A 13,669-nucleotide genomic window follows, 5' to 3' on the forward strand; every position below is an offset into this window, starting at 1 on the left:
CCCTGGCCCCGAGAGGATTGGGGGGCTTTCCCCCAGCCCCTTGCCCAGTGGTGCCGGAGTCCCTACATGCAGGACTGTGGGGAGAGCAGGAGCCTTTGGTCCAGGGGCGTCTGTTCAAAGCCAGCCCCACATGTTGGGGGCTGAGAGCCGGCCCCTGCCGGTGGCCCTGTGTGAAACGAGGCAGCGGGTCTCAGCCCAGTTCGCAGTGGGATGGGAGGCTCCATAACCCCAGAGCAGCCCCAGGGGTCCCAGGCCCCCTGCTCTGCGCCCCTGGACCCCGAGCTGGGAACAGACCAGGCCAAGTGAAGCTGCCGGGGCTGAGTGGACCCCCCCCCGGCATGGGGCTGACACGGGCGCGTCCGTCCCCAGCCGCGGCTTCTCCCTGCTGATCATGAAGAACCTGAACGTGACATCGCTGGGGCTGCGCTCGCTGCGGGAGATCAGCGCGGGCAAGGTGTACATCACCGAGAACCGGCAGCTCTGCTTCCTCCACACCGTCAACTGGGGGGCGCTGTCCCGCCGCCGGGGCGACCTGGAGATCAAGGACAACAAGCCCCGGGGCAAGTGCGGTGAGTGTGGGGGCGGGGCGAGATCCTGTGTCACAGGCAGTGAGGGATCTAGGGGGTGAGAGGTGGGGGCAGGGGGGCTGGGAGCCAGGACTCCTGGGTTCTATCCCCAGCTCTGGGAGGGGAGCGGAGTCTAGTAGTTAGGGAGAGCTGGGAGCCAGGACTCCTGGGTTCCGTTCCCGGATCTGGGAGGGGAGAGGAGGTCTGGTGATTAGAGCATTGCGGGGGCTGGGAGCCAGGACTCCTGGGTTCCATCCCCAGATCTGGGAGGGGAGAGGAGGTCTAGTGGTTAGAGCATTGCGGGGGCTGGGAGCCAGGACTCCTGGGTTCCGTCCCCGGATCTGGGAAAGGGAGAGTGGAAGAACATGGGGCAGGGGGAGCAGTGGAGGCTGGAGGGGGGGTCTGGGAGCTCACCCCACTGCTGACCCCTGGCTCCCCTGCAGTGCAAGAAGGGAAGGTGTGTGACCCGCTCTGCTCCAGCAACGGCTGCTGGGGGCCTGGCCCCGACCAGTGCATCTCCTGCCGCAACTACAGCCGGGAGGGGACCTGCGTGGCCACCTGCAGCTTCTACCAAGGGTGAGGGGCAGCTGAGAGCCTGGGGGGGCCTGCGTGGAAACATGGGGGGTGGGGGCAGGAGAATGCGAGACCCTCAGGGGGCAGCATTAGTGACCCCCCCCCCACTCTGTCGTGCAGGGCGACCCGGGAATATGCCCGTGGGGGCGAGTGTTACCAGTGCCACCCGGAGTGCAAGAGGATGGAGGGCAACCTGACCTGCCACGGCTCGGTGCGGTGACCCCCCTCCCCGGGCCTTTCTCCTCTCAGGCACCAGCTCAGGGGGGTGGGGAGTGGGGCCTGGGGCCTTTCTCCTCTAGGGGGCGCCGGCCCTGATCCGGCCCCAGGCTGGGGGACTGGCTGGCTCAGGGAGGCTGGGAACGGGGCCCGGGGCCTTTCCTCCCTAGGGGTCCCTGGCTCCCGGCCCCAGGACAGGGGACGGGACACGGGGCCTTTCCCCTGCAGGGGGCGCCAGAGGGGGTTCTGGGTGCTGGCCGGGGAGGGGTCCGTCCCAGCCCTCTCCTGACTCTGTCTGGCCCCCCCAGGGCGCCGACGCCTGCGTGCGATGTGCCCGGTACAAGGACGGGCCCCACTGTGTGGACAGCTGCCCCGAGGGCATCCTGGGCGAGCAGGGGCCCATCTACAAGTACCCGGACGCCAACCACGAGTGCCACCCCTGCCACGAGAACTGCACGCGGGGGTGAGAGCAGCAGCCCCCCCCATCTGGGGCACAGCCGGGGGGCCCCGATCCTGCAGCCCGGCCCCCCCCGGGGACCTCGCTGCATGGCTGAGATCTGTGGAGTCTGCAAGGCCAGACGTGGGGGGCGGGAATGTGGGGAAAGGGGCAAAGGACCCTTCTCCCCCCCAGCAGCAGCAGCCAGGGTCCCCCAGACCTGAGACTTGGAGTGGGCAAGGAGCTGCAGCCGGCCCCACTTTCGGCTCCTGAGCCAATCGGGGGGGCTCTGAGAGGGGCCCCCAGGCTGCGGGACCTGACGCTTCCAGCCCCTGCCTGGGGAGGTGCAGCCCCAGGGTGAATGGCAGCGGGGTCTCTGCTGGACGTGTCTCCCAAGAGAGAACCCAGGAGCCCTGGCTCCGACCCACTAGATCCCACTGCCCTCCCAGAAGCAGGGAGAGAACCCAGGAGTCCTGGTTCCTGGCTCTGACCCACTAGATCCCACTGCCCTCCCAGAGGCAAGAAGAGAACCCAGGAGTCCTGGCTCCCAGCCCCCCTGCTCTAATCACTCGACCCCACTCCAGCCGAGAGCTGGGATAGAACCCAGGACTCCTGGCTCTTAGCCCCCTGCTCTAGCCACCAGATCCCACTCCCCTAGAACTGGGGAGAGAACCCAGGAGTCCTGGCTCCCACCCCCCGCCTGCTCTGACATCCTTCCCATAAGCCTGGTGCTCTCCGTGGCGCCCCTTTGTCTGTCTGTCTGTCCGTCCATCCGTGGGGTGATCGGTGGGTTCTGTCTCCTGCAGGTGCCTCGGGCCGCAGATCCAGGACTGCGTCACAGAGCCCCTGCCCGTCGCCAGGTACCCATCGCAGCCGGCTGCTGCTTGCTGGAGCTCTGACCCCGGCCTGGGGGCCCTTCAGCTGGGCTCGGGACGGGCAATGCCCTCCCCATCCCGACACCCTGACCCAGGGCGGGGCAGGGCTGGGGCGGGGGTGAGGCTGGGCCCCTGCGTGGATTAAATTTGGCAGTTCTCAGCCTGGCCCCAGCGGGACATGTGCAGAGCCCCGCTCCCGCTCCCCAGCCATGCCAGGCCCCCTCGCCCGGGCGATGACGTGAACCAACCGCTGAGGGTGGGGTTGGGGCACCCCCTGGGGTGGTGACCCCAGTTGCCCTGCAGCCTCCTCTCCCAGGCTGGGTCTCGCTGGCGCCCAGCCCCCTTGGCCTCCATGGGAACAGCCTCACGACTGCTCCAGAGACCCGGGATCCCCGGGGCCTGCGCAGCAGAGGGGGGCACCCCTCAGCTGGCATGTGGTCCCCGACGCCCCCTCTCCCCACCCCGTCCCTCCCTGCCTTGCCTTGGGTTCCTTTCCAAACCCGAGACCCTTCCCGTGCCTCCGCCAGGGAAGCAGGGTGGGGCTTGGGCACTGCAGGCCCCACGGACGGGATTGCGCCAGCCCTTCGCTCCGGCTCCCCCGGGGCTCCGGCCAGCCCGGTGCCCGGGCAGGGGCCCGGCGCTGACCCCCCCCGTCCGTCCGTCCCCAGGAAAAGCCCCACGGTCATAGCGGTGATGGTCGTGGGCTGCCTCTTCATCTCCTGCTCCTGCTTCCTGCTCACCCTCCTGTACTGGCGTGGCAAGAAGATCCAGAAGAAGCGGGCGATGCGCCGCTACCTGGAGAGGGGCGAGGTGAGATGCCCCCCAGCCCCTGCAGCCCTTGTGAACAGGGCTCCCGGCTGCCCGGGGGAGGGACGTGGGATGGGGCTGAGGCAGTGGGCGGGAGCCGTGGGGGGAAGGTTCTCGTGCCACAGGGCGGTCGGGTGACGGGGCAGAAAGGAAGAGAGAAAAGACTGGCACCCCTCAGCCCCCTGCGCTCCCAGCCCTGCCCCCCCCCGCTCTGCCGGTGCCCCTCACTCCCGACCCTCAGCCCCCTGCGCTCCCAGCCCTGCCCCCCCCAGCTCTGCCGGTGCCCCTCACTCCCGACCCGCGGCCCCCTGCGCTCCCAGCTCTGCCCCCCCAGCTCTGCTGGTGCCCCTCACTCTCCACCCGCAGCCCCTGCTAGCCCAGTCCTGGGCTCCCCCCAGCTCTGCCCCTCACTCTCCACCCGCAGCCCCTGCTAGCCCAGTCCTGGGCTCCCCCCAGCTCTGCTGGTGACCCTCACTCCCGACCCGCGGCCCCCTGCGCTCCCAGCTCTGCCCCCCCCAGCTCTGCCGTCCCCCTCACTCCCGACCCACAGCCGCCTGCTGTCCTGGCTCTGTCCCCCACAGCTCTGCACGGGGCTCTTCAGTCTCGACCTGTGACCTAAGCCAAATGAGTAACCCAGGGAGAGAGGCACAAATCACTAGGGCCAGGGGCATTGAGGCAGCGGGGGGTCTGGGAGGGGCGGGGCCCCCCAGCACCGGTTCAACCCATCTTTCTCCCTCGGCAGAGCCTCGAGCCCCTGGACCCAAGCGAGAAAGCCAACAAGGTGCTGGCCCGGATCTTGAAGGAGACGGAGCTGAGGAAGCTGAAGGTGCTGGGCTCGGGTGTGTTCGGGACGGTGCACAAGGTGAGGGGGGGAAGCTGCAGCCCGGGGGCACGGGGAGGCTCCGGGGCTGCTCGAGCACCGCAGCTGCTGCGGGGGCAGGTGGGACGGCGTATCCGCGCGGCCGTGGGGGAGCCCTGAGTGGGGGCTGGGGCGGGGCAGCCCCTGGGATCCCAGCTCGGTTCACGCTGGGGGTTCCTCTCCCGCCAGGGTGTCTGGATCCCGGACGGAGACTCCATCAAGATCCCCGTCAGCATCAAGGTGATAGAGGACCGGAGCGGCCGCCAGACCTTCCACGCCGTCACCGACGTGAGTGAGGGCCCCGCCACCCCCCTGCCAGCCTGGGGCCAGACCATTGGCCCATCCAGCCCAGTGTCCCCGCCCTCCGCTGTGCCACGGCTGCCCCCCATTGGCGTATCCACTCTGATGTCCTATCAGCAACCAATGTCAGTGCTTCAGAGAGAGGCTTAAAACTCCCATGATGCACTTCAGTGTGCCACATGAAACCAGGGGGAGGGGGAGCCCCCACCCCCAGGCCGTCCTTGCGCACCCCAAACTCCCCCTGGCATCAGTGGAGGCTCTGAGGGTGCCAGCCCTGGCCGGCGTCACCCCTAGTCCATTTTCATTTGTCTGGGATCAGATCCCAGTGGCAGGGAGTTCCACAGGGGAGCTGGATGCCGGGGGCGGAGCCAAGGCTGTAATAGGCTCCCGTCTCCCTCTGGCCCTGCAGCACATGCTGGCCATTGGCAGCCTGGAACACGCCTACATTGTGCGGCTGCTGGGCATCTGCCCCGGGCCGCAGCTGCAGCTGGTGACGCAGCTCCTGCCGCTGGGCTCGCTGCTCGACTACGTGCACAAGAACAGGGACGCCATCGGGCCGCAGCTGCTGCTCAACTGGTGCGTGCAGGTTGCCAAGGTGAGCTGCCCCGCGGCACTCGACGGCGCGTTCCCGGGGGTCCCCTTCCCACCGGCATCAAAGCGGGGCACGAGCCCGGCTCGGGGAGCTGGTCTCTGGGTGAGGCATCCTTGGCCCCAGGCTCGTGGGTGGGGCTGGCCCAGCAGCACGAGGAGACAGAGCGGAGAAGGGGTAAGGGGCTGGGGGTAGCAGCTCCCTTGGTTCCCACACCCGGCGGGGGACCCTTCCAAAGACCTGCTCCCGAAGTGCCACTGCCCTGAAGGGAGGGGGAATCTGGCCTGTTCATCCCCGCTGCGGCGTTTACCCTGAACCCTAATGGGGGATGTTCGGAACATGTCAGTGCTGTTAACTCTTCCTCTTCTAATCAGTGTTGTCACAGACACTTTTGGGGTGGAGGGAGGAGCCTGTGGCTGTGGGTGGAGCTTTGCGGTGGTGGGAGGAGCCTGATGCCACGGTGGGAGCTATGAGGGTCATGGGTGGACTTTGCGGCTGGATCACTTTAGCAAGCACACCCAGCTGGCTCGGCAGTTGTGGGTGGAGCTTTGGGACAGTGGGTGAAACTAGTCCAGCCTGCTGCCCATCACTGGTACGAAACCCAAGTGACACCCCCCCCACCCCCGCGCACACACACACGAATGGGTCGGCCCCACGCTCTCCCCCTCTCGCCCCCAGGGCATGTACTACTTGGAAGAGCATCGCATGGTCCATCGGAACCTGGCCGCCCGCAACGTCCTGCTGAAGTCGCCCAGCCAGGTGCAGGTGGCGGATTTCGGGATCGCCGACCTGCTCTACCCCGATGACAAAAAATACTTCTACAATGAGATCAAGGTGGGGTGTGGCCCCGGGACCCCCATCGTCGTCCCCATGCCCGCTCCGGGGCCAGCTGAGCCTCAGGTCCACTCCAGCAGGATGTCCCCCGAGGCTGCTTCCCCTTCCTCCTGCACCGGGGCCGCCCCAGCCAGCGTGGGCTGGTGTCAGAGGTCTGCACCCCCCCCCAGCAGAGGGGGCAGATTGGGAGGGTAACTGGGGGGCCCTGCATTCAGGGTCCGCTCTTCTTCCCAGCGGAGCAGACCGTGCATCAGAGCAGCCCCAGGGCCCCATGGAATCGGGCCTCAGGGGTATCTCTGGCCCAGGCAGAAGCAGCCCCCAGGCGCCCCCCACCCAGGTAACGCTCCTTCCCCGCCTCTCGTCCCACAGACTCCGATTAAATGGATGGCGCTGGAGAGCATCCACTTCGGGAAGTACACACACCAGAGCGACGTCTGGAGCTATGGTCAGTGCCCACCGTGCCCCACCTTGCACCCGCCCTTGCCCGCAAAGCGTCGCAGGCCGGGGCTGGAGCAGTCGGGAGCCGCCCCCCCCAGCCAACATCCTGCCCACAGCGCCCCCTGCTGGGTCCCATGTGCACACCCCCCAGCGCAGAATTCCCCCCGACCACCTGCCCTTGCAGCCCCTCCTGGCCTGACTGTCCCCCCTCTGCCCCCCCCCGCATCCCCGCAGGCGTGACGCTGTGGGAGATGATGACGTTCGGGGCAGAGCCCTACACGGGGATCCGGCTGGCCGAGGTGCCCGACCTGCTGGAGAAGGGCGAGCGGCTCATGCAGCCCCAGATCTGCACCATCGACGTCTACATGGTGATGGTGAAATGTGAGTCGCTGGGTCTGTCTGTCTCCCTGCCGCCCCCTGCAGGTGGGGCGGGGCCCTGCCTGGGGCATGGGTGTCTCCCTGCCGCCCCCTGCAGGTGGGGCGGGGCCCTGCCCGGGGCGTTTACGTCCCAGCCCCTGGGGGCAGTTTGCAGGGGAGATCGGCCCTGCCCAGGGGCTGGGTTGCACCCAGGTGGTCCTGCCTGGTGGAGCAGGGCCTGTGGCCGTGGGGTTGGGAGGGGGGCACAGGTCTAGCCTGCACTGTGGCCAGTGGGGCTCATGGGAGGGGCGGAGGGCCATGCTCTGCCCCTCCCCCACCAGCAATCCGCACTGACCCCCGATATGCCCCGGGTGCAGGGAGGGACGTCACCCCGTGGTGCCAGGGGACAGCTGTGAGCTGGGGGGCAAGCGTGTGGAGGGGGAGCGCTGGGAGGGAGCCCCACAGCTGGGGCCAGAGCCCTGGGGAGGGGGCTGGAAGGTCGTTGTTCCGTCCCCCCCGCCCCAATGCACTTTTCCAGGCAGTCCTTCTCCCCTCCCGTCCGTCTGTCCGAGCCCCTCCAGTGGGACCCGTGGTGCTGGGGCGGTTCGGGGGGCTGGGTCTCACCTCCGGCCGGATCTCACCCCTCCGTGCCCCCCGCCAGGCTGGATGATCGATGAAAACGTCCGTCCCACCTTCAAGGAACTGGCCAATGAGTTCACTCGCATGGCCCGCGACCCGCCCCGCTATCTGGTCATCAAGGTGAGTGCTTGGCCCTGGGCCATTCTACAGCGGGGGGCTGCCCTGGGCCCTCAGCCAATCCAGCCCCTAGCGTGCCCGCCCCCCATGAGCCACCTGGTCAATGGCGCATTAGCCCTTTAAATCCCCCCCGCCCCAGCCTTAAGCGTCCCAGCTCCTGCCCCATCTGCCCCCTCCACACTCCATGCCCGGCTCTCTGGGCTCCCTGCCTGACATATGCACCCAGGGAGCGGCCCCCGCCCCTGGCAGGGATCCTGTTGCTGGGCATTCCCAGCCTGCCGGCTCCCCACTCCTTGGCTGCAGGTGTGTGGGGTGGATCCCTCCTGCGGGGGAGGGGCAAGACCTGCTCTAGACAAGAGTCTTATCTGCCCCCCTCCCTGCCTCACACCCCACATCCTGCCCCGGGAGGCGGCTCCATCTCTCTAAGCGTTAAGGTGGCCCTGGCCACTCAGTGTTGGGGGCTGGGCCCCGTTAACCCCTTGCCAGCCCCTGACACGGTGTCCCTTCCCCTCCCCACCCTGTGCAGAGGGAGAGTGGGCCGCTGCCCCCTGCCGAGCCCCCCCTGAGCGACAAGGAGCTGGAGGACATGGAGACGCTGGAGCTGGAGCTGGAGGAGGAGCTGAGCTCCTTCAATGCGGCCACCGGCCTCTTTGCCTCCAGACAGCGCGTGGACTACGCCCGGGTGAGAGATGGCCGCCTCCCCCTTGGCCTGTACCCCCCCCAACAACCTGGCCCTTCTGCGGGGAAGCTAAAAATCCTTCCTGCAAAGGATGGGAGAGCGGGGACCCTGCGGGGGAGGGGTTTCCTTCCTGAGCCTGGCAGCGCTCGGCCTTGAAGCATGAGGCCCGGTTCCATGGGTCGTAGCTCAGGGCTGACCCCCCGGCCCAGCCTGCGCCTGGGGGTCCGGCGGACTGTTTGCGCGCCGTCTCCCCAGGTCCCGGTGCCAAGGACGCCTTGCCCTGGGCCGAGCGATCACCACCTGCCTCTCTCCCTTTGCAGAGCCCGAACCTGAGCCCCCCGGCCGGCTACATCCCCATGAACCAGACCGGCCTCAGCAGCTGCCGCCAGGTACCCAGCACAGCGTACAGGGGGTGCGCCCCATGGACATCCTCTGCCGGAGGGTCCCAGGGGGCTGCGGGTCAGGAGTCGGGGGTAGCCACAGAGCTGTGGGTGGGGAGCCCAGGACTGGGATGGCAGGGGGCTGCGGGTTGGGATTGAGGGGCACCGGCAGAGCTTGGGGTGGGGAGGAGCCCAGGGCTGGGCTAGCAGGGCTGCGGGTCGGGAGTGAGGGGCACCGGCAGAGCTGGCTGGGGCAAAGTTGGGCTAGCAGGGGGCTGGGGGTCAGCAGTGGACCAGCTGGGCTAAGGCTGCTCCCGTGGGTCTTGCCTGTCTCTGCCGCAGTGAGCAGGGGCAGGTCTGTCATGCAGCCCCGTGTCCGGCGGCTCCTTCCCTGACCCCGTCTCTCTCCCCCTGTCTCCCAGGGCGCCGGGCTGGGCTCCCGGCAGACCCTGCGGGCCAGGCAGGAGTCGGTGGGGCGGACGGTGTCGGAGTCGTCGGAGGGCCGGGGCACGGCCTCGGAGTGCGAGCTGACCGAGGAGCTCTCCCTGCCGGGCAGCCTGTGCCAGGGCCTGCGCTCCCGGGGCGACAGCGCCTACCTCTCCCAGCGCGAGAGCTTCCCCCTGTCCGCGGGCACCGCCGACGGCGAGGAGGACGTCAACGGCTACGTCATGCCGGATCTCCACGGCCGAGGTAACGGCAGCCCCTGGGTCCGACCTCAGGGCCCCATGCTGCCTCCCCCAGCTTCCCCGGGTGGGACCCTGCTCCGGGAGTCAGGGGGGGCGGTCTGGGTCTTCCCTGCCACAAAGGGGCCTGCGGGGGTGGTAGTTACCAGGCCACCTGGGCTGAGACCCTGCAAACTCGCTGCAGCTGGGGACTGGTGCCGGCTTGGAAACCCACCAGCCAGAGGTGGGAAATCTCTGGGTCCCGGTGCCCCTTCCCCTGAGCCACTCTGTCCCTCCCGCCTCACTGGGGACTCGGGCAGGAAGCCGCCGAGGGGGTGGAGAGCCAGCTGCCTCCTATCTCCCATTGTGCCCGGGATGCTGTGCCCCGGCTGCCCCTTCACAGGAGGCAGGCGGGCGAGAGACCAAGAGGCAGATCAGACCCCCCCATCTCCAGCTGCCACCCCCCGCCGGCTGCACCTAACGCCGGCTTGTCGTCGGCTTCCGCCTGCAGAGCGAGCGGCCAGCGTCGCCCGGGCTGCGGGGGACGGCCGCGCCTCGGAGCCGGAGGAGGAGTACGAGTACATGAACAGACGCCCCGTGCAGCCCCAGCAGAGGCCCCCGCAGCCCCGGCCGGCCTCCCTGGAGGAGCTGGGCTACGAGTACATGGACCTGGGCTCGGAGCGGAGCGCCTCCCTGGGCAGCATGCAGACCGCCCCGCTGCCCGCGGCCGGCTGGGAGGCGGGCGGGGCCGAGGAGGACTACGAATACATGAATAAGCAGCCCAAGCTCAGCCAGTCCCTGAGCAGCGTGCTGAGCTCGCCGGGGGCCGGGCAGGACGACTACACCTGCATGAGCGCGGCCGTCCCGCGGGGCTCCCCCGAGGAGCAGGGCTACGAGGTGATGGAGGCCATCCTCGCGCCGGGGAGCGGGCTGGGCCCAGGCTGCCCCAGCTCGCCCTGCCCCAAGAACGGCTTCATGAAACCCCTGCGGAGCCTGGAAGCCTCGGACTGCGCCTTCGACAACCCCGACTACTGGCACAGCCGGCTGTTCGCCAAGGCGGACGCCCTGCGGACCTAGGGGGCAGCGGGGGCGTGCCCAACCCTCCTGTCCCTGGGGGGGCAGGGCCGTTGGACTCAGGCTCCTGCCTGCCCCTCGCCGAACGAGCCCCGCGGGGGGGCTGGGAGCGAACATCCTGCCCCAGCCCCAGTGGGTATTTACAGGCTGCCACGACTCTGGGCGGAAACGGCGAACGCCCCCTTAATGGGGCAGCGGGGGTGGGGGCCTGCCCCTGTGACTGGGCCCACTGCATGCTGGGATGCAGGCTAGTTCTGGCAGCTGGGGGGCAATGCGTTGCCCTACTGTGAAATCAAACCAGTGGGGGGGGGGCAGCCCCCTCCCCCTTTCCGCCTCAGGATCACAGACATACGGATGCAGGACAGATGCCTACGTCTGGTGAGGTGGGCAGGGGAGTCAGGGGCTGCGTCCTCCCCTCCCCCCGTGGGAAAAGCTTCCTATCATGAGCTCCCAGCATAGGGGCTGGGGGCGTTTGGGTCCCAGCTGTGGATCAAGCATGGAAGGGCCCCTGGTGGGGAGCAGCTGGAGGACGGGGCTGCCTCATTCCTCACCCCCAATCAAGCAAACAATGGGGTGGGGGTCTGTTTACACCTGGATATGAAGAATCCCGGAGCTGCTCCAGGCAGGGCCGTGGGGTGAAGTGAACAGAAGAGGGGGCTGCTGGTTTGGGGTCTAGTGGGTAAAATGCTGGACTGGGAGCCAGAACTCCTGAGTTCTGTGTCACAGACTCACTGCTCTGGGCCTCAGTTTCCCCTTCAGGGCCACGTAGGGAGTAATAGCTATAGACCTTTATAAAATGCTGGGAGAGATCTGGGCAGACCTGCCCCAGGCTTCTCTCTCTCCTGGCCCCCTGCAAACCAGGGGTTCCCCAACGGCTGCTGCCCCCCTCCCTTGCTGCCACTGAGCTAGGCACAGCGTAGGAGGGGAGGCTGTAGCCGGGTGGAGAGAGTTGGTGGTTCTTGGTCTGTTCCATTCCACCCGATTTCCACTGGTGTAAGAAGCCGGCGTCTGCTCTCGATCCCCCAGAGTTACTCCTGATTCACACCAGTATAAACCGGGGTGATCAGAGCCAGCGCACACGCCTGGGGGTGATCCCAGCCGGGGGCCCGAGAAAAGGAAGGCCAGCAGGCTCCAACCTCCACCCTCCCGTCCCGTCACCCAGCGGAAGCCGTGCCCGATGAGAGGCGTGGGGAGCGGGGACGACATCCCAAGCCCGTGGGGAAGGAATGAAGTTGATGTTTTTGCACTGAATCTCGTGGCGTGGTTCACTCCACGTGCGAAGCTGGAGCAGGGTGGCCTGGCTCGCGGGCTGCGTCCCTGCCCGGGGCTCCGACCCGCGTTCCCCTGTCTTTCCTCTCCTCCGACAAGGGCCTCTGTGTTTGTCACGGGCCCGCGCTGTCTGTTGTGTCCAGTGTCTGTTGTTCCCTGAGCTGTGTGTCTGGAATAGCCAAAGGGCTGCTGAATTGTTTCTGTCCTCTGCAGGGAGCAGAGCACTTGTGCCCTCCTTGCCACCCCCAATGAAGCAAGTTCGGGGTTCTGAATTCTTTCCACTTGAGGCCATGGGATGTCAGTGAAATTTACCTGGGGGACTCACAGCGGGTCTGAGCAGCCTTGGTTAAAGTGGCGGAAGGCGACGACTCCTTGGGAGGGGAGCGTTGTCTAGGGGTTAGAGCAGGGAGCGTGCGAGTCAGGATTCCTGGGTTCTGATACCACTCTTAGAGGGAATGGGGTCCTTTCTTGCGCTCACGGCTGCACTTGGAGCCAGGAATCCTGGTTCTGCTCCCAGCTCCAGGAGGAAATGGGTGTCTAGCAGTTAGAACAGGCTGTCCCCCTCCGCTCTCTGAGTTCTGTAAGGGGCAGGCGCAGGTGCATTTCCCCCCAGCTCTTCCCCCCCCCCCCCCTTGCTCAGCCAGAGGATGGGGCGGGAGGGGGGACAGATGATACTACGAATGTCTGACTAGAGCGGGGACCTGCACGGGCCTTTGGAAGGGAGCATGTGGCAGGTCTCCCCGGGCTCCTCCCTGGCACCTCCCCTCCCGGTTGCAGCCGGCTGAGCAGGGGGAGCCAGCCCCATTGCTCTGAACTGGCTGTGGAGATCAGAGACTGGAGATCAGATCTGGCGTGTCCAGTGAGACCGTCTCCCCTCCGCTAGAGCCGTGGGGAAGCACCGACTCGTGATTCCCTCTCCCCCAGCATGGGGCAGGGTGCGTGACACGTCTGTCCTAAAACACAGCCCTGCACGTCCGGGCTAAGGAACCAGCGCGGGCACTGGGCCCCTGCTTGGCACATGTCTAAAAGCTGCCACTCTGCCCCCTGCTGGCAAGTGGCACTAACTCTGCAGAAAAACGTTCTCACGTGGGAAGAGTTTATTGTATTTCAGAATGAAGAGTAGAAACAAGCCTGAGGTCTCCCCACCCATACTGTGCTTTAACCAGGCTGCACTGCTCCATCCGTTTTTATTTGTTTTAAATGCAGGAGCCGATAGCCTGCTAGGCCCGGACTCCTGGGTTCTAATAATCAATCAATAGCATGACAGGGTGCGGGGTTTGCTGTGTTTTCTTCCCAGGCTCTCTGAAGGAGAAAGAACTAAGGAACACACCAAAAGCCACCTGGCAGAGCTGAGCACGGGGGCAGCAGCTCTGGGCCTGCACCTTCCTACTAAACTCAAAGGGGCTGATCCCGGTTTTGCTTCCAACCGGACTAATTCTGATGAAATCACTGGGTCCAAATCCTCTTCAGGTTGTTTACACCTGTGCAAAGGCCACGTAAACTTGGCAGCTCACAACAGCAGCATACTGCAGGGATGCTGGGGAAGATCAGGTGCAAACTGAGCCAATCCAGTTTGTTAATTAGTTCTTTTAAAGAAACACAATGCCTTCAGTAGCCTTGCCTGGATCTTCCAGAAGAGCCCCCTCCTTGTACATTTTCAAAGCATAAAGGTTAACGTTCTGGAAAGTGGGGAGTACTTTTTTTCCCCCCTCCTGTCCTTGTTTCCATTGTCTTGCTGTGTGTCAGAACTGGTGGAATGAAGGTTAAAAGAAATCTCTGAGCTTTACAATTTTACCTGTGGGTCTCTCAGCCGCAGGATGAAATAGCTTTAGTGTTTTGTTTTTTAAAAGCATGAGACACTTACAGGAATAGTAAAACCATTTGTAGTGACACAAGCTAGGATAAAAGTCCCAACATTCGAAGGGAATAGACTACTATTGCATATTTAGGCTCTGGTCATGGAAGGAGATGCATAGAGTTGGACTCATTTGTAGCAACT

At 66.0% G+C, this 13,669-nt stretch overlaps 1 protein-coding gene across 1 annotated transcript in view; it reads left to right on the forward strand.

The window, feature by feature from the left end:
- The window catches only part of ERBB3 (erb-b2 receptor tyrosine kinase 3), a 37,433-nt gene extending 25,160 nt beyond the window's left edge, over window positions 1–12,273 (forward strand). The window contains exons 12-28 of the mRNA XM_074935229.1: window positions 370–569; window positions 1,010–1,142; window positions 1,260–1,350; window positions 1,664–1,818; window positions 2,598–2,651; window positions 3,335–3,476; window positions 4,216–4,335; window positions 4,522–4,620; window positions 5,042–5,227; window positions 5,900–6,055; window positions 6,425–6,500; window positions 6,728–6,874; window positions 7,512–7,609; window positions 8,133–8,288; window positions 8,606–8,674; window positions 9,088–9,355; window positions 9,839–12,273. Coding sequence (XP_074791330.1) covers window positions 370–569; window positions 1,010–1,142; window positions 1,260–1,350; window positions 1,664–1,818; window positions 2,598–2,651; window positions 3,335–3,476; window positions 4,216–4,335; window positions 4,522–4,620; window positions 5,042–5,227; window positions 5,900–6,055; window positions 6,425–6,500; window positions 6,728–6,874; window positions 7,512–7,609; window positions 8,133–8,288; window positions 8,606–8,674; window positions 9,088–9,355; window positions 9,839–10,404 — 2,716 coding nt within the window. The 3' untranslated portion in view covers window positions 10,405–12,273. The remainder of the gene's footprint in view (window positions 1–369; window positions 570–1,009; window positions 1,143–1,259; window positions 1,351–1,663; window positions 1,819–2,597; window positions 2,652–3,334; window positions 3,477–4,215; window positions 4,336–4,521; window positions 4,621–5,041; window positions 5,228–5,899; window positions 6,056–6,424; window positions 6,501–6,727; window positions 6,875–7,511; window positions 7,610–8,132; window positions 8,289–8,605; window positions 8,675–9,087; window positions 9,356–9,838) is intronic.
- Window positions 12,274–13,669: the final 1,396 nt, after the last annotated feature.

This window comes from Natator depressus, chromosome 20 (genome assembly GCF_965152275.1).
Source record: "Natator depressus isolate rNatDep1 chromosome 20, rNatDep2.hap1, whole genome shotgun sequence".
Taxonomy (NCBI): domain Eukaryota; kingdom Metazoa; phylum Chordata; order Testudines; family Cheloniidae; genus Natator; species Natator depressus.